The sequence below is a fragment of the Anopheles merus genome, unplaced genomic scaffold (assembly GCF_017562075.2).
Source record: "Anopheles merus strain MAF unplaced genomic scaffold, AmerM5.1 LNR4000049, whole genome shotgun sequence".
Taxonomy (NCBI): Eukaryota; Metazoa; Arthropoda; class Insecta; order Diptera; family Culicidae; genus Anopheles; species Anopheles merus.
The window spans coordinates 1-17758 of NW_024427629.1; the positions used below are offsets into that span (position 1 = coordinate 1).

At 41.6% G+C, this 17758-nt stretch overlaps 2 protein-coding genes across 6 annotated transcripts in view; both read right to left on the reverse strand.

Annotated features, from left to right (window-relative positions):
• Nucleotides 1-5765: 5765 nt before the first annotated feature.
• On the reverse strand, nt 5766-9470 carry LOC121601266. 2 transcript variants are annotated; one of them, XM_041930081.1, is made up of 7 exons: nt 8878-9470; nt 8620-8806; nt 8253-8549; nt 7080-8186; nt 6867-7006; nt 6536-6795; nt 5766-6462 (listed from the first exon to the last, which is right to left on the reverse strand). In XM_041930081.1, the coding sequence occupies exons 1-7, from the start codon at nt 8921-8923 to the stop codon at nt 5830-5832; spliced, it is 2670 nt and encodes an 889-aa protein (XP_041786015.1). In that variant the 5' UTR covers nt 8924-9470; the 3' UTR covers nt 5766-5829. The 2 variants fall into 2 exon arrangements, with proteins under 2 accessions (XP_041786015.1, XP_041786016.1); XM_041930082.1 differs by having other exon boundaries at nt 8874-9470.
• Nucleotides 9471-16407: 6937 nt separating this feature from the next.
• Nucleotides 16408-17758, reverse strand: part of LOC121601267 (arrestin red cell) — a 67777-nt gene continuing 66426 nt past the window's right edge. For all 4 annotated transcript variants that reach the window (XM_041930084.1, XM_041930085.1, XM_041930083.1 and 1 more), the window contains 3 exons: nt 17538-17624; nt 17231-17440; nt 16408-16755 (listed from right to left, as the gene is read on the reverse strand). In XM_041930084.1, the coding sequence (XP_041786018.1) occupies nt 16674-16755; nt 17231-17440; nt 17538-17624 (379 nt within the window). In that variant the 3' untranslated portion in view covers nt 16408-16673. The remainder of the gene's footprint in view (nt 16756-17230; nt 17441-17537; nt 17625-17758) is intronic.

Genomic DNA, 17758 nt, shown 5'->3' on the forward strand with positions numbered 1-17758 from the left:
AAAACTTCTGCGATTTTTGCAAAATTTTTTGCGATTTTCTTAAAAACTTCTGCGATTTTCGCTTCTGCGATTTTCGCAAAAACTTCTGCGATTTTCGCAAAAACTTCTGCGATTTTCGCAAAAACTTATGCGATTTTCGCAAAAAATATTGTGATTTTCGCAAAAACTTGTGCAATTTTCGCAAAAACTTCTGCGATTTTCGCAAAAACTTCTGCGATTTTCGCAAAAACTTCTGCGATTTTCGCAAAAACTTCTGCGATTTTCGCAATTTTTTTTTGCGATTTTCGCAAAAACTTCTGCGATTTTCGCAAAAACTTCTGCGATTTTCGCAAATTTTTTTGCGATTTTTGCAAAAACTTCTGCGATTTTCGCAAAAACTTCTGCGATTTTCGCAAAATTTTTTGCGATTTTCTTAAAAACTTCTGCGATTTTCGCTTCTGCGATTTTCGCAAAATGTTTTGCGATTTTCGCAAAAACTTCTGCGATTTTCGCAAAAACTTCTGCCATTTTTGCAAAAACTTCTGCGATTTTCGCAAAATGTTTTGCGATTTTCGCAAAATGTTTGCGATTTTCGCAAAAACTTCTGCCATTTTTGCAAAAACTTCTGCGATTTTCGCAAAAACTTCTGCTATTTTTGCAAAAACTTCTGCGATTTTCGCAAAAACCTCTGCGATTTTCGCAAAAACTTCTGCGATTTTCGCAAAAACTTTTGCGATTTTCGCAAAAACTTCTGCGATTTTCGCAAAAACTTCTGCGATTTTCGCAAAATCTTCTGCGATTTTCGCAAAAACTTCTGCGATTTTCGCAAAAACTTCTGCGATTTTCGCAAAATGTTTGCGATTTTCGCAAATTTTTTTGCGATTTTCGCAAAAACTTCTGCGATTTTCGCAAAAACTTCTGCGATTTTCGCAAAAACTTCTGCGATTCTGCGTTTTCGCAAAAACTTTTGCGATTTTCGCAAAAACTTCTGTGGTTTTCGCAAAATGTTTGCGATTTTTGCAAAAACTTCTGCGATTTCGCAAAAACTTCTGCGATTTTCGCAAAAACTTTCTGCGATTTTCGCAAAAACTTTTGCGATTTTCGCAAAAACTTTTGCGATTTTCGCAAAAACTTCTGCGATTTTCGCAAAAACTCTCTGACTTCTGCGATTTTCGCAAAAACTTCTGCGATTTTCGCAAAAACTTCTGCGATTTTCGCAAAAACTTCTGCGATTTTCGCAAAAACTTCTGCGATTTTCGCAAAAACTTCTGCGATTTTCGCAAAACTTCTGCGATTTTCTTAAAAACTTCTGCGATTTTCGCTTCTGCGATTTTCGCAAAATGTTTTGCGATTTTCGCAAAAACTTCTGCGATTTTCGCAAAAACTTCTGCCATTTTTGCAAAAACTTCTGCGATTTTCGCAAAAACTTTTGCGATTTTCGCAAAAACTTCTGCGATTTTCGCAAAATGTTTTGCGATTTTCGCAAAAACTTCTGCGATTTTCGCAAAAACCTCTGCGATTTTCGCAAAAACTTCTGCGATTTTCGCAAAAACTTTTGCGATTTTCGCAAAAACTTTTGCGATTTTCGCAAAAACTTCTGCGATTTTCGCAAAAACTTCTGCGATTTTCGCAAATTTTTTGCGATTTTCGCAAAAACTTCTGCGATTTTCGCAAAAACTTCTGCGATTTTCGCAAAAACTTCTGCGATTTTCGCAAAAACTTCTGCGATTTTCGCAAAAACTTCTGCGATTTTCGCAAAAACTTCTGCGATTTTCGCAAAAACTTTTGCGATTTTCGCAAAAACTTCTGTGGTTTTCGCAAAATGTTTTGCGATTTTTGCAAAAACTTCTGCGATTTTCGCAAAAACCTCTGCGATTTTCGCAAAAACTTCTGCGATTTTCGCAAAAACTTTTGCGATTTTCGCAAAAACTTCTGTGGTTTTCGCAAAATGTTTTGCGATTTTCGCAAAAACTTCTGCGATTTTCGCAAAAACTTCTGCGATTTTCGCAAAAACTTCTGCGATTTTCGCAAAACTTTTGCGATTTTCGCAAAAACTTCTGCGGTTTTCGCAAAATGTTTTGCGATTTTCGCAAAAACTTCTGCGATTTTCGCAAAAACTTCTGCGATTTTCGCAAAAACTTCTGCGATTTTCGCAAAAACTTCTGCGATTTCGCAAAAACTTCTGCGATTTTCGCAAAAACTTCTGCGATTTTCGCAAAAACTTTTGCGATTTTCGCAAAAACTTCTGCGATTTTCGCAAAAACTTCTGCGATTTTCGCAAAAACTTCTGCGATTTTCGCAAAAACTTCTGCGATTTTTGCAAAAACTTATGCGATTTTCGCAAAAACTTCTGCGATTTTCGCAAAAACTTTTGCGATTTTCGCAAAAACTTCTGTGGTTTTCGCAAAATGTTTTGCGATTTTTGCAAAAACTTCTGCGATTTTCGCAAAAACTTCTGCGATTTTCGCAAAAACTTCTGCGATTTTCGCAAAAACTTTTGCGATTTTCGCAAAAACTTTTGCGATTTTCGCAAAAACTTCTCTGCGATTTTCGCAAAAACTTCTGCGATTTTCGCAAAAACTTCTGCGATTTTCGCAAAAACTTCTGCGATTTTCGCAAAAACTTCTGCGATTTTCGCAAAAACTTCTGCGATTTTCGCAAAAACTTCTGCGATTTTCGCAAAAACTTCTGCGATTTTCGCAAAAACTTCTGCGATTTTCGCTTCTGCGATTTTCGCAAAATGTTTTGCGATTTTCGCAAAAACTTCTGCGATTTTCGCAAAAACTTCTGCCATTTTTGCAAAAACTTCTGCGATTTTCGCAAAAACTTTTGCGATTTTCGCAAAAACTTCTGCGATTTTCGCAAAATGTTTTGCGATTTTCGCAAAAACTTCTGCGATTTTCGCAAAAACTTCTGCGATTTTCGCAAAAACTTCTGCGATTTTCGCAAAAACTTTTGCGATTTTCGCAAAAACTTTTGCGATTTTCGCAAAAACTTCTGCGATTTTCGCAAAAACTTCTGCGATTTTCGCAAAAACTTCTGCGATTTTCGCAAAAACTTCTGCGATTTTCGCAAAAACTTCTGCGATTTTCGCAAAAAACTTTTGCGATTTTCGCAAAAACTTTTGCGATTTTCGCAAAAACTTCTGTGGTTTTTCGCAAAACTTCTGCGGTTTTCGCAAAAACTTCTGCGATTTTCGCAAAAACTTCTGCGATTTTCGCAAAAACTTCTGCGATTTTCGCAAAAACTTCTGTGATTTCGCAAAATGTTTTGCGATTTTCGCAAAAACTTCTGCGATTTTCGCAAAAACTTCTGCGATTTTCGCAAAAACTTCTGCGTTCGCAAAAACTTCTGCGATTTTCGCAAAAACTTCTGCGATTTTCGCAAAAACTTCTGCGATTTTCGCAAAAACTTCTGCGATTTTCGCAAAAACTTCTGCGATTTTCGCAAAAACTTCTGCGATTTTCGCAAAAACTTCTGCGATTTTCGCAAAAACTTTTGCGATTTTCGCAAAAACTTTTGCGATTTTCGCAAAAACTTCTGCGATTTTCGCAAAAACTTCTGCGATTTTCGCAAAACTTCTGCGATTTTCGCAAAAACTTCTGCGATTTTCGCGATTTTCGCAAAAACTTCTGCGATTTTCGCAAAAACTTCTGCGATTTTCGCAAAAACTTCTGCGATTTTCGCAAAAACTTCTGCGAATTTCGCAAAAACTTCTGCGATTTTCGCAAAAACTTCTGCGATTTTCGCAAAAACTTCTGCGATTTTCGCAAAACTTCTGCGATTTTCGCAAAAACTTCTGCGATTTTCGCAAAAACTTCTGCGATTTTCGCAAAAACTTTTGCGATTTTCGCAAAAACTTTTGCGATTTTCGCAAAAACTTCTGCGATTTTCGCAAAAACTTCTGCGATTTTCGCAAAAACTTCTGCGATTTTCGCAAAAACTTCTGCGATTTTCGCAAAAACTTCTGTGGTTTTCGCAAAAACTTCTGCGATTTTCGCAAAAACTTCTGCGATTTTCGCAAAAACTTCTGCGATTTTCGCAAAAACTTCTGCGATTTTCGCAAAAACTTCTGCGATTTTCGCAAAAACTTCTGTGGTTTTCGCAAAATGTTTTGCGATTTTCGCAAAAACTTCTGCGATTTTCGCAAAAACTTCTGCGATTTTCGCAAAAACTTCTGCGATTTTCGCAAAAACTTCTGCGATTTTCGCAAAAACTTCTACGATTCTCGCAAAAACTTCTGCGATTTTCGTAAAAACTTTTGCGATTTTCGCAAAAACTTCTGCGATTTTCGCAAAAACTTCTGCGATTTTCGCAAAACTTTTGCGATTTTCGCAAAAACTTCTGCGATTTTCGCAAAAACTTTTGCGATTTTCGCAAAAACTTCTGCGATTTTCGCAAAAACTTCTGCGATTTTCGCAAAAACTTCTGCGATTTTCGCAAAAACTTCTGCGATTTTCGCAAAAACTTCTGCGATTTTCGCAAAAACTTCTGCGATTTTCGCAAAAACTTCTGCGATTTTCGCAAAAACTTCTGCGTTCGCAAAAACTTCTGCGATTTTCGCAAAAACTTCTGCGATTTTCGCAAAAACTTCTGCGATTTTCGCAAAAACTTCTGCGATTTTCGCAAAAACTTTTGCGATTTTCGCAAAAACTTTTGCGATTTTCGCAAAACTTCTGCGATTTTCGCAAAAACTTCTGCGATTTTCGCAAAAACTTCTGCGATTTTCGCAAAAACTTCTGCGATTTTCGCAAAAACTTCTGCGATTTTCGCAAAAACTTTTGCGATTTTCGCAAAAACTTTTGCGATTTTCGCAAAAACTTCTGTGGTTTTCGCAAAAACTTCTGCGGTTTTCGCAAAAACTTCTGCGATTTTCGCAAAAACTTCTGCGATTTTCGCAAAAACTTTTGCGATTTTCGCAAAAACTTCTGTGATTTTCGCAAAATGTTTTTCGATTTTCGCAAAAACTTCTGCGATTTTCGCAAAAACTTCTGCGATTTTCGCAAAAACTTCTGCGTTCGCAAAAACTTCTGCGATTTTCGCAAAAACTTCTGCGATTTTCGCAAAAACTTCTGCGATTTTCGCAAAAACTTCTGCGATTTTCGCAAAAACTTCTGCGATTTTCGCAAAAACTTCTGCGATTTTCGCAAAAACTTCTGCGATTTTCGCAAAAACTTTTGCGATTTTCGCAAAAACTTTTGCGATTTTCGCAAAAACTTCTGCGATTTTTGCAAAAACTTCTGCGATTTTCGCAAAAACTTCTGCGATTTTCGCAAAAACTTCTGCGATTTTCGCAAAATGTTTTCGCAAAAACTTTTGCGATTTTCGCAAAAACTTCTGCGATTTTCGCAAAAACTTCTGCGATGTTCGCAAAAACTTCTGCGATGTTCGCAAAAACTTCTGCGATTTTCGCAAAAACTTCTGCGATTTTCGCAAAAACTTCTGCGATTTTCGCAAAAAGTTTTGCGATTTACGCAAACACTTCTGCGATTGTCCTCAGACCTACAAGCAAGCAACACTGAATACGGCGAGATACGAGTGTGAGAGAAATTTGAAGCAGTTAGTGAAGAAATAGTTAAGACTTAGGGACGACAAAAAGTAAGTGAAGTGAATTAATTGAATGTACCTTTTAATGCTCTTTAATAAAGTTTCAGAACCGTTTCGAAGGGGGCTACCGAAAATCCATCCCTACAAATAAATAAGCAGAGTTTGATGCTTCGGCATTTGGATGGTTGTCCGTTCGGATCTTATAAATGCGGTTCATGTGTTTTATATTTAAATGCCACTTTCTTTATTATTTTTTACTACAATCTTCATTCTTCTTCATAATCACCCCTCGCAGGAAGCACCTTACGTAAATAAACTTAGTATACCGCCTATGCAAACGACCATCCACAGTGCAGGCAAGAAACGTATCCTTTCCCCACCATTACCATCGCTCATACATCTAATCCCTTCGTGCCGTATAACGAACCGCACCTGATCCGGAAACCGGCAATCATTTTCATTGCACATCACATTCGAGCTTTCCAACCGTACCGTATAGTACAGCGATCGGCACGCATGATCCATAATGCCATCGCACGGGCGGGTGTGATTGAACCACAGGCTTTCCAGGCCCGGTCCCGTCGTTTGGCAGTGTTCCGGTGCGACCCGATAGTTGCGCCCTTCACACACGGTAAACTCCCCATAATCGGTGTTCATAAACTGTACCCGCACGTGCTCACTGTTGCGCAGGAACAGCTGCCCCAACCGGTAGCGCAGTTCCACGCCGGGCGTAAGATACTGTTCGTACTCTTCGCGCACGACCGGCGCACGCCACAAGTCACGGTTGCTGGCGGTGTGGCAATCTGGTGCCATTAGCCGCTGTGGGATGGTGCGCATTATTTGGCCTAGCTGATCGTGGAAGGTTGCGATCGCCGTATGACCAGTTTCTACGATGTGGTAGTGCTCATCGGCCGATCGGCTGTGTGTAGTGCCCGTCTGGAATTGGAAGAAGAGTAGCGTTTAACAAAATTAAACAAAAATTAGCATAAGAGCATTAAGCTGGTCTTACAAAGTTTGTTAACTGCCGGAAGGTGGCACCATCGTTCGTGACAAACGCAAAGTACAGATCGGGAAACTGCTCAAATGATCCACGCAGCATACGGCGGGCACTCTCGAAGTCAGCGTTCGCTATCCGATGCGATTGGGCAAACACCAGCACGACGGGCGCATTGGAGCCGACCGTAAAGTGGGACCGCTCTTGGTCCATCTGGGCCGCAAGCGTACTGACGATCGAGGCGAAGCTTCTCGAAAGGGATAGCTGACGGGGAACTGCAATTAGAAGTAGAAAGGTACTTATAAAGATCGAGACCCACTATGCTTTAGAAGGTAAGGGCTCGTACATGATCCTTCGAAGCGAAGAAGCTGCTCAAAGGTTGAAGATATACTATTGGTCCTGTTCACCATGTACTCGCCGGTAGTACCGTGTACAACGGAAAGGGAAGAACCATAGCTAGAGACATCGATAAGTTCTACCAGATAGCTACAATTGAAGTTAAATTCTGATTAATACCTTTCGTTTCGCACCAGAGCTCAAATTCCTGAAGATACATTACGATATGAGCTGCAGATTGTGATACTCATCTCGCGATCCGTCCAGCACGACCGTCAGATCAACGTTGGGTTTGAAGACAACGCTTCCAGCCCCGGCAGGGCACTCCGTAACCGTGTCCAGCAGCAGATTCGCTTGCTCCACAAACCTATCCACCGTGGCGTTGCAGATGCTCTGCATCAGACGCTCATCCACCACCACACTGCCGGTAGTGTACTGTAACAGCTCCACAAACTTGTACGTTTCCTGCCTCAGCTTATCCTTCTCGATCGAGCGGAGAATATCTTTCCTCTCGCAGGCACGTGTCACGTCGATCGTTTGCTTCTGGGTCGGTGATTCCTGCAGCTCCTGCTCCCCATCAAACACCGCATGAAACCGTGTACTGCCGACGGCTTTTGCACTAAACCGAACCCTACCGTCATCCATCTGTTCACGCTCTTTTCCCATGGACGACTGTGACATTAGTCCTCCGGTTCGTGGTCTTCCCTGCCCCAGCCCAACACGCCTCCGATGGGAGATGGTTTCGATGGCCGTCACCGGGATGCCCCGATCGCTGTAGTACATCTCCAGCACCTGGGAAAGGCGTAACCGGCGTAAGCGTTTGTACAGCTGGGGTGTTTGCTGCGACAAGAAGAACCCATCGATACCGGCCAGTATTTCACTGTCCGTCATTTCCCACCGCCCTGCGTGCGTTTCCGCCAGATAGCGAGCACGGGGCAGGTACGTATCGTTCCAACTGCCCGCCAGCCCAACGACCACATCCTTCACGAGAGCCGGACCCTGGTAAAGGCACACCTCCGCTAGATCGCCCGCCAGCCCAGCGGCGTACATGTTATCGATCGATTCTAGCGATGCAAACAGCTTCTCGAGCTGCTTGCGCGTGTCCGCCATGTCCATGGTTTCGAGATTTTCGTACGGATTTTTCTTCCGATACGCCGTCACAAACTCGCTGATGCGTACGTTCTGGGGCATCAGACCGGCGGCGATCGACATGATCACCGCACCCGGCGCGATCGTACCGTAGTCGGCCGTGTGGCACGTACCACGCTCCAGCGGGCACCGGGAAAGGGGACGAGCGAACGTGGTCCGATTGGAGTTACTCTTTTGTGATCTGGAAAGGGGACATATACATTAGAATTAGGATGAAATCGCTTGACAAGCGTGGGCAAGCCCTTACTTGTTCTGCGTGATCCAAGGTGCTTGCGCGTTGCCATCGCTACTCATGAGTGTAAGTGGACAGGTGACCCGTTCGTCGTCCCGCTGGTATGGTTCTACCGAGCTGCTTAGCATACGGTGCAGGTTGCAGATTTCAAACGGTGTCAGGAATGCGTCAAAATCGATCCTCCCCGGAACGTTGGACACCAGCTGCCGGAGAAGCGCATACTTCGGCACCATTATGCCCCGGGGGCTGTACGGTGTGACCCATTCCGTTTCGGCAACACCCGGTACCTTTTCAATGCCATCGACACGCAATCTGAAATGAGTCAGAAAGCACAACAACGTAAGTGGATGCTCCAGCAACAGCAAGAAACCTTCCGCCTTACCGGTGTATCAGCTCTGCACTAAGTAACCGTATATCGAGCGTGGTAGGATTGTTCCGTTCGATCTTTCGTATCAGCTCCAGCAAAAATGGCAGTGTATGAGGAGGACCTGGAAGGGTTCCATTGCCTCGGTAGCAGCGAATCAGCTCCTCCGGTAGATTGTAGTTACCCTGCATCTGGTTCACAAAGCCTGACGAACGCAATGAAGATCATTTCACATCGTTTCCACCACATTGAGTGTCTTTTACATGACGTACCTACCTAGTAAAAGGGCGCACAAAAGAACCCAAACAGCTTGACGCTGCATCTCGTATAGGGGGATGGGCTCTCACAATCTTATCTCGTTTAATCTAAACACTTGCTTCCCCCCGTTTGTGCGTTTTATCAGTGCGTTGTTTAGGTGCGGTTACGATGACTAACCACCTGGGGTGCTACGGTTTGGTACCAGGCTCAGCTGGAGCATGTTCTGCTTTTGAGGTATGTAATAGGACCGTTTGTTACGAGCAAGGTTATGTGTTATTTCTCCTTTTTTTTAATTCAATTTTCACACCAACAAACCTCCAGTCATCACATACAAAAAAAAAATCACATGTTTAGGTACTTTCCTCAAGCGTGAGGAACATACCCTCACAACAATTGTTAACGATCACAGGTACTTCAACACACGACTAACAGAAATAACAGATTGTGCGTACGAAGTTTTGGAATTCACAATAATTTACATTCAGTGTAGCATCTTTCACTTCACATTTTGCGTTTTAAATGTTTAATTTAATTAATTTTTCGTGCAGCTTTTGGAAGCTCCTCTCGCATAGCTGTGGCCTCCGCACACATCAAAGTCTCGCGCAACACTAAACTGTGTAAGGTCGTACGGAGAGTTCCCCTTATCTAGCATACCTTAAAGCATGGCTTGTAATCTGATAAGCAAAGCGTGAAGCTTTCGCAAGCGAAGACCAAAGGAACGGTCTTCATTACAGCACAGGTGCATCTGTATTGAACAAGTGCTTGGGTCTGGTTTTTGACATAAAGGGTAGACCTTTTGCCTCCTAACAAGATAGCTTAGGCAATCTAAGCGAGGCGTGCGGAAGATTTAATTACGCCATCTAGCCATTCTCCAAGCAAAGCCTCAGGCAATTCTGCTTTAGATGCCATCTATGTCCGTGCGGAGCCAGCCTAGGACAACGGTCTCCAAAGTATAGCTGCTCACGACCAGCACGACCCCTGGCTAGGACCCTAGGACAGCGGTAAAATTGTAAGGCTAATTTCCATAAAAGAGTGATTCTCGCTAAGGAAATTCTTGTAAATTCTATAAGACTTGACATTCCACTAGCAATGATATATTTCACTGCAGCTAGTATATATCTTAAATATATTTAAAGATTCATCAGTCCAGAAAATCAAGGATCTGTTAAAAAGTATAATGCTTTAAATCGTTATCTCTATTCATGAATTTCCAAAAAAAAACACGTTTGCAGTAGTGATGTGCGCGAGTTGATTCCTGCAAATTAATGAATCAATCTTTTCGCAATTTAATATATTTCCATGATCTAAATCTCTAGGCATTCGTGAATCTCAAAAGACTCATTGAGTTCTCGGGGTTACACAGGCTGATACAGGCTTTCGAGACTACTAAGCAAGTAACACACAGTCGGATAGTCAGTGCTTGCTTCGAGGAGACGGTACATGCCAGGCTTGACCATTGTTCCATGACCACTGATAGCACAAATTCAATATCTTTAAAATCTGAAATCCCCAAAGATTGTTGGATTTTGAGATATTTAGCAATCTTTGAAAATTCGTGAATTTTTAGAGATTCTTTAATCTTGACAGATTCGTGATTCTTTGGAGATTTATGTGTTTTGATAATTGAAGATTCGAATCACTCAACGCTGAAGATATATATATATATCAATGTATCTCAACGGAAGAGTCATGAAACACAACTCTCACTCAAGTCACGCATGAAGTTCGGCATAGAGGCAAAATAGAGGATAAAGTCATAGCGAGAAAATCATGACTTTTAGAAAGGTTCTAGTAATTGAAGTATCATTAGCGATTTCTACATATTACACCCAATTCTGCAGTTTTCTGATGGGATTTATGGATATTTAGATATTCATGAACATTTAAAAATTGAATTGTATCAACTTTTGACTTACCACTTACTTGATTCACTTTGACGAATCTAATTCACGATTCTGAATCGAGGTATATTCAGTTAGACTTTTCGTCGATAATATTCATTAAGCTTTTTTTCGCATTTGTGTAAACTGGAACTAGAATCACATTAGAGTTAATAGTTATAATTATAACACGAAAAACATTGAAAATTTCCCATAATACATTGAATCAACCAGGCATCAGATTAAGAAATAGTCTTGTAATGTCATCAGCATCGTTCGAAAACAAGTATAATGAATAAAAAAAAATATTGAATTAAAGCAATCAAAGACGCTATTTTTTACACCAAATTATATTTTTGTAAACTTGTTCTTCTGCTGACTCCATCATCGTTTAATTATGCAAACCGGTTGCATTTGCAAACTACAGAGTTGTGTGTTGTTGCTGTTTCTTTTATCGTGCATTTGCGTTTACGTGTTCTTTATTTTCCTGCTTTGTCGACCATGCACGCAACCAGAGCTCTCAATTCAGCAAGAGCCATGTTGTGTACTGTCTCTCTATTTCTGCTCATAACGTTGGTAAAGTTTGTTTCACCGTTTTTTTTTTCTTCTACCGTTCGGCCATCCTCGCCTTGCGCCGTCTTTCCTTCCTTCCTTTCTTCCTTTCTTTCGCACAACTCCTCGCTTGCTTAGCCTGTATGTGGTGTTTGTGCGTATAGGTTAGTTTATCCTCTAATCACGGTCGTGGATTTTGTGTGCACACATAGCGCAGATCTAAAATACTATACCATTACTTTAAAATGCTTTACACTTTTCGCACCACTTTTGCTTTGTTGGGTTTGTTTTGGACATAAAAAAACGAATGATGCGTTAAAATATATCTTTCTAACTGCATGAGTATGTGTGTGTTCATCGTGTGGGAAAAGACATCGACACATGGTGGAGATGAATGATTTTGCAAAAGAAGATTAAATTACAACACGCGGTACGTGTATCACTGCTAACAATGTTCCGGTTTCGGTCAACGCTACATGCTCCTCATACACTTCCTTCTCTCTCTCTCTCTCTCCGTCTCTCTTTCTTTTAGTATCAACTGTTTTCCCTTCTGTTCGTGTTCTCTTTCTCGCTGCGCTGCGAAGAGAATGAAACTATTTTATAGTGGTTAATAGTGTTATTAGGTATACTTTTTTATATTTAAACGTTGCAATGTGTTTTCGATTGTTACATTCAGCCTTTCATCCTTTGCCTGGTTCTCCGCCTATCACACCTTTTTCCCTTTTTCGCATTTATATTCAGTTTTATAATATCCATACCTCACCACTGAACTGTTCTCTGGTTGTGTCTGCGTGTGTCAATTTGCCTCTTTTAGTTATACTAATGCTTTCTGCTAATTAACGGGATTGTGTCACATTATGGCCCTCGTGGTTTAATAGTTGAGTGAAATGGCACGCCTCTAAACTGTGCGGGCTGATGGGGTAAATGGTCGATGATGAAATCGGTACAATACACACGCATTTTATTGGAGGCTTCCCCTTTGCCTTGGATGGTGGTTTAGTTTATCTACTTTTGTGGGTTAAGTTTTCCATATACTTTAACTTCATTAACGTTCACGATCATTCAGTGAGATCCACTGCCACGCCTGTGCGCGGAAACGGAGTTGAACATGTCTGGAAGAGGCCACGCGCATTCGTTTTGGGAATTGTTTGTTTGTCCGTTTGTATATTTTTGTCTTATTGACCACATTGACTTTTGTTATCTGTTGTCGAACACACACACACAGCAATCGTCTCCCGGCCAGTTTGTTTTAATAATGGGTGTGGTGGTCATGCTGGTGGTACTGTTCCGTATCGCCCAAGACAGTTCCCAAGATGAAATCTTCCTATTTGGTATTACATTTAATATTTGTCTATAGCGTTTAATATGTTTTTGTTTTTTTTTTGTTTTAATTTCCTACCGAGAAATAGTCTCCATAAAAAACGGAAATCCATTCACTTGATTTTAGTTTAGTATAAATATCTTCGTGCCTGTGTCTGTGCGTTGTTTTTTGTTTAGTTTTCTTCTATTACACAATTCCAATTAGCCGTTGTACAATTTTCGTCAATTTGGACTACAACGAAACGATTTTTCATGAAACTGTGCACATGCACCCTGAACAGATTAAAGCAATATTAGCTCTTCAATCAATACAAAACGCAACCTCGAACGCAAAACAAAGCTCCCCCAGGAGCCCTTTATGAGTTCCCAAAACCAAACTCTGTCTCGTCTGCCCTTCTCAGTGTGACCGAAAACTATGAGTAAGTATTGTCATTCGGTTTAAAAATGCAAAAGGTACACAATTTTGTTAATTCACCAGGATTCCGGATTCGCGAGAACGATTCGAACGATTCCCAAAACCGGCCGGGCCTGGTATCTTCTTCGGCATCAACGATTCGCTAGAAAAATTGTACTTGCATTAGCGTATCTTTAAAAAAAAGGGGATTGTGTAATACTTTTTTAAGCAAGATTCGCCTATAGTTGGATAATTGCATTTCAAATAAATATTCACAAATACGCAACATAAGCTATCATATTTATAATACATTTACATACAGCAAGGAAAATGTGCTTCAATAAAATACACCTGCATGCAATGCTAGCAGTATCGACGCAATTTCAACACCTCTGTTAAACATGACTGAAGTTTCCATCTTACTGCCTAGATTTCCTTATACCCTAACACCATGCCTTCTTTCTGGACACTGATGACCCGGTTAAGGAGTGTAGAAAATGGTAAATTGTATGTGTATGTGTGTGTGTTTTTTAGTACATATCTACAACGTTAGATGTATATAACTATTCAATTCGAAAATTGTAATCCGGCAAACATTGACATGTAAACTGCATTTCGTGTATTTTTGCTCTGCGTGTTGTGTATGTGGGGGAGATTGTGTCCACACTTCCACACTCTTTCCGTGTCGATTATTCGTCGATGTTTTTTTCCCCCCTTTTTAGAACGTGTTATGATTGTGTCAATAATTACATTTAAAACACTGTTCGCCCGCGTACAAGCATGCACACAAACACACATAAACACTATGCACATCAGGTGGTACAAAACTACCGAAACGTACACAGAACAACAAGCGCATCCACACCAATGACAATGAGTAACCGAAAAGAAAAGGAAACAGGGATAGGGGGTAGGGGGGTTTGGGGAAATCATCCTATTTATGCATTAGTTTTTTGTTCTACATGCTACAGTTATCTAATCGGGTACGAATCATCTGTCTGCGTCTTCGGCTTCTGTTGCCACCTTAATGCCACTTGGGAAATGTCCTTCCCCGTGCAGCAGAGCGCAATCGAATTGTACAAATTGTGGTGAATACGATTACATTTAAGAGAAAGAGAGAGATAGAGAGAGAGAGGGAGAGAAAGAGATACAGAGTGTTGTTGTGTGTTGGGTAGAAAACTATAAAAAAGCAACTCCCTGCCTAGTGCGCTCGTGTCCTCGCGGGTTGTCGGACAGTTGTGCACAGCTTACACTTAATTCTCGATCGTTTCGATCAGTCGAAGGCAAGCGAAAAGGTTCCCACAAAATCGATCACACGTTTTACATGTAACAGAGAGAGAGAGAGAGAGAGAGAGAGAGAGAGAGAGAGAGAGAGGGAATTTGGGCTATCTTCTTTGATTCTCTATTCTCCGAACCACCGGAAATCGGTGAGGCGGGCACGGAATTAATCTAAACAATCCCTGCATTTAAATCAGACACTCTTCGCCCGACAACGTTTTGTGCGTTTTTCAGGTGGGGGGGGGGGGAGCAATTTCTCTGTTGAACGACACAAAAAAACATCAAAGTACGCCCTGCGCACGAGCCTGAAAGGACACACAAGAACGAATTGTTAAATGCTGCGCGTGTGCGGGTGTGCGTGTCTGTTCAGTCCTTACACTAAAGCTACTGCTTCCTTTCATTCTACACCCAGTGATACAACGGCACGTGTGACTGCTGCAGTGAGGTGCTTTCATTGAGGGCGCGCGGTAAGGGTAGGTATGTGCGTAAGGAGCGGAATGGCGTTGGTGTTGGTTTACGGTTGTTTATTTCGTTTAGTATCTCTTACACATCGAACATTTCTACCTAACACGTTGTTTTGTTTTTACTGTGTTTATTCCAATAAATACTTTCTCTTTTCATCCTCTGTGTTGTGTGTGTGTGTGCGATTTTCTCATCTACAACAAACTAGTTATATTAGTTGCGTTTGAATGAATGAAATGAAATTAAAAAAAAAAAAAGTATTACGTTTACTGGAATTTTGAAAAAAGCGAACTACGAACGGAGAGCAGCTTGAGCGATACATTCCTGCGACCCCAAATGGTGGGCTTTTTGTTTTGTGCGCGCCTTTTAAAACATCAAGCGAACGGGCTCTTCCTCTCTCGTGTCAATGGAACAAGCCTTTAAACGCAACGTTACTTACAATTCTAACTAAATGTGCCTGCGTAGTAAAAACAAAGCTCCGCGTCCGAAATATGGTTGCGTTAATGACTGTGCGCGCGCCGCAACTTTTGCCACACTACATGCACTGTACGTGCAACAACGATCGTGTGGTCGTTACCTTTTTTATCCACCTACAGTTGGAACAGTGTTCACAGTTAAATGCACAAAACCGAATGGAGGGGGGGGGACTCACTCCTTGCGTGACACACCATTGCTTTTGCCCTATCTTTGTAACAGCTATACACACCCTGCTACTGCTGGTCAAGTTATACGTGTAATACAAACATTATAATAAAATCTTCCACATATAAACCATTTCTGTGCTTTAATACAACTTCGTCAGGGATAAATACAAAACTAAAAAGCGTTGAAAATAGGCTCCATGTGTACAGAGAGAAATATATGAATCGTTCATTTAAAAAAAACGTAACTTTCAAAAACGACTTCATGGGCCGTTCACTTTGACACCTAACAGTTGCTTTCAATGTATTCGGATTTAGAGGTGGAAGCGAAGGTGGAAAAATCTCTCCTTTCGTTCTCTCACTCTCCCTCTTACTCTCCCACCGCAGTGTGATGGCAGTTGAAGTACATGCATTCTATAATTGCTCTACCATCTGCTGGATCTGATCTGCCTAACACGCGTGCTTGGTGCTAACTGATTTACACCACTCTCACACACAAACACACATACATGTACACAAACACACAACACGCTCGGAAGATAATTGTTCTCTGGGAGAACATAAATGCGTGTTTCTATTGTACGTGGGACCGTACTGGCAGAGTACCGAACGCACGCAACACACCGTCGCAGGACTGGAAGATGCGCCAAAAGGGAAGGAGAGTGCAAAGAATGAGTTATTACGGCCCCCAAAATGGACGCAAATGGATGCAGCAGCAGAACATTGCAATGGAGATTTATCTAGCGCGCTGAAGCCGGAATTCTTGGTCCTTAACGTTATTAGTGACAAATTTCTTTTTGCAGCTTTGCTCGGCCACTCCATTCGTGTGCGTTAAATGCGTCTTCGTGTCTGTATGCGTGTGTGTGTGTGTGTGTGTGTGTGTGGTGGTGGTGTTGCGTCTAGGAGTTGGTTGAGGAAGAGCTAGACAATCGGTTTTTTGAAAAAACACATCAAATATGGATACTTTGGCGTAGCTTAAATTATCTCTGTTGGTCGTTTTTGTTCTTAATGTTTTTTTTTGTTGTTGTTTGTTTGCTGCTGTTGTTGTGAACGTTCTGCTAACCAAACGACCTTGGGCCATGCCTTGACCAATGGCGCTTGTAGCGTAAGTGCGTGGCGCGTGTGTTTGTCTCTCGCACACCTTTGTTGACTGAGGGTAACCGGTGGTGGCGGGTTTGAACCGGTGTATCCTCCCCTCGGCAGAAGTTACTTCTCGGGAAATGCACACAACAACACACGTTAGCAGCCGACGCCCATCGCACGAAACGGTCCAAACGCTGTTAATCCTTAAGCTTCTGTTTCAGCGCCCTTCAAGCGTAATCGAGCGAAATCCTCAAATATAATATCATCATCCGGACAGTTGTCGTCCCTAAAAGCGTAGAAAAAAAAACAAATATTATAATATTACACAATTTAAAAGTTAGAAAACATAAAATTCAATCAAAAAGGACATGTTTAGCTCTATTCCAAAATGTTCATGTTCAACTCCCTCTCAAGGAAAACGGAGTCGCAAAACGGTCTACTTAAGGGATATCTGTTGTGCCATTTTTACTGCTTAAATCTCACCAGTGTCCGACAAATGGCCACTTTGCAAACCCATGTCAACGGGTAGAAGGATATGCCGGTGGTGGTTACCCACCAAACTCACCGAACTGAACATAAAATACTTCCAAAAACATGGCACGAACATGATGTGCAAAAGCCCAACCCTTCCCGGTTCTGATGGTTTGCTCCAACAAGTTGAAACGATTTGCAAAGAATTAAAAATAATAATAATAAAGCTGTCCAACACACACACACACACACACACACACAAAGGAGGATGGAGCGAATATTTTTCTTACCCGTCCAGCTGAATTAGATTGGGACCGTCCTCTTTGGAGGCGTGTGCGTCCCCGTTGTTGCTGTGCGAGCCCATCTCGTGACCGGCCTGGTAGGAGTGTTTTCGGTCCGCACTGTTGACTGTTCGGCCGGGCGACCGGTCGCCTATCACGGGTTCGTCATCGTCCGGCTTCGGGTGCATGAGTATGAACGGTAGCTCTGCCACCAAATCTCTGTCGAAAAAGGTAAAAAACAGAAATCACAAATCAAATTGGTGTGCTGATGGAAAGCAGTAGAAAGAGAAGTTTTTATTTTTTTGGTAATATTTACCCGCCAAGAGGAGTGATGCACAGCTTAACCTTTACTTTATACTGCACAATAATGCCCAGGTTTTCTCGTTGTGAAGGGTCAGCAATTCTGATGCATTGGTACGTGTAGGTGTAGAGAGAAGATTAAATAGTTCGCGTAAACAAACAAAGAAAAAGATTAAATTGTACCCGTGAATATAGAAATATGTTCAAGGTAACCCAATTGTACAGTTAAATTAGGGA

Coding starts and splice junctions, on each gene's coding strand:
- LOC121601266 (XM_041930081.1), bottom strand. CDS start 8,923: ATGCAGCGTCAAGCTGTTTGGGTTCTTTTGTGCGCCCTTTTACTAG. Junction 8,187..8,252: donor CCTTGGATCACGCAGAACAA/GTAAGGGCTTGC, acceptor TCCCCTTTCCAG/ATCACAAAAGAGTAACTCCA. Junction 7,007..7,079: donor CACAATCTGCAGCTCATATC/GTAATGTATCTT, acceptor CTTCAATTGTAG/CTATCTGGTAGAACTTATCG.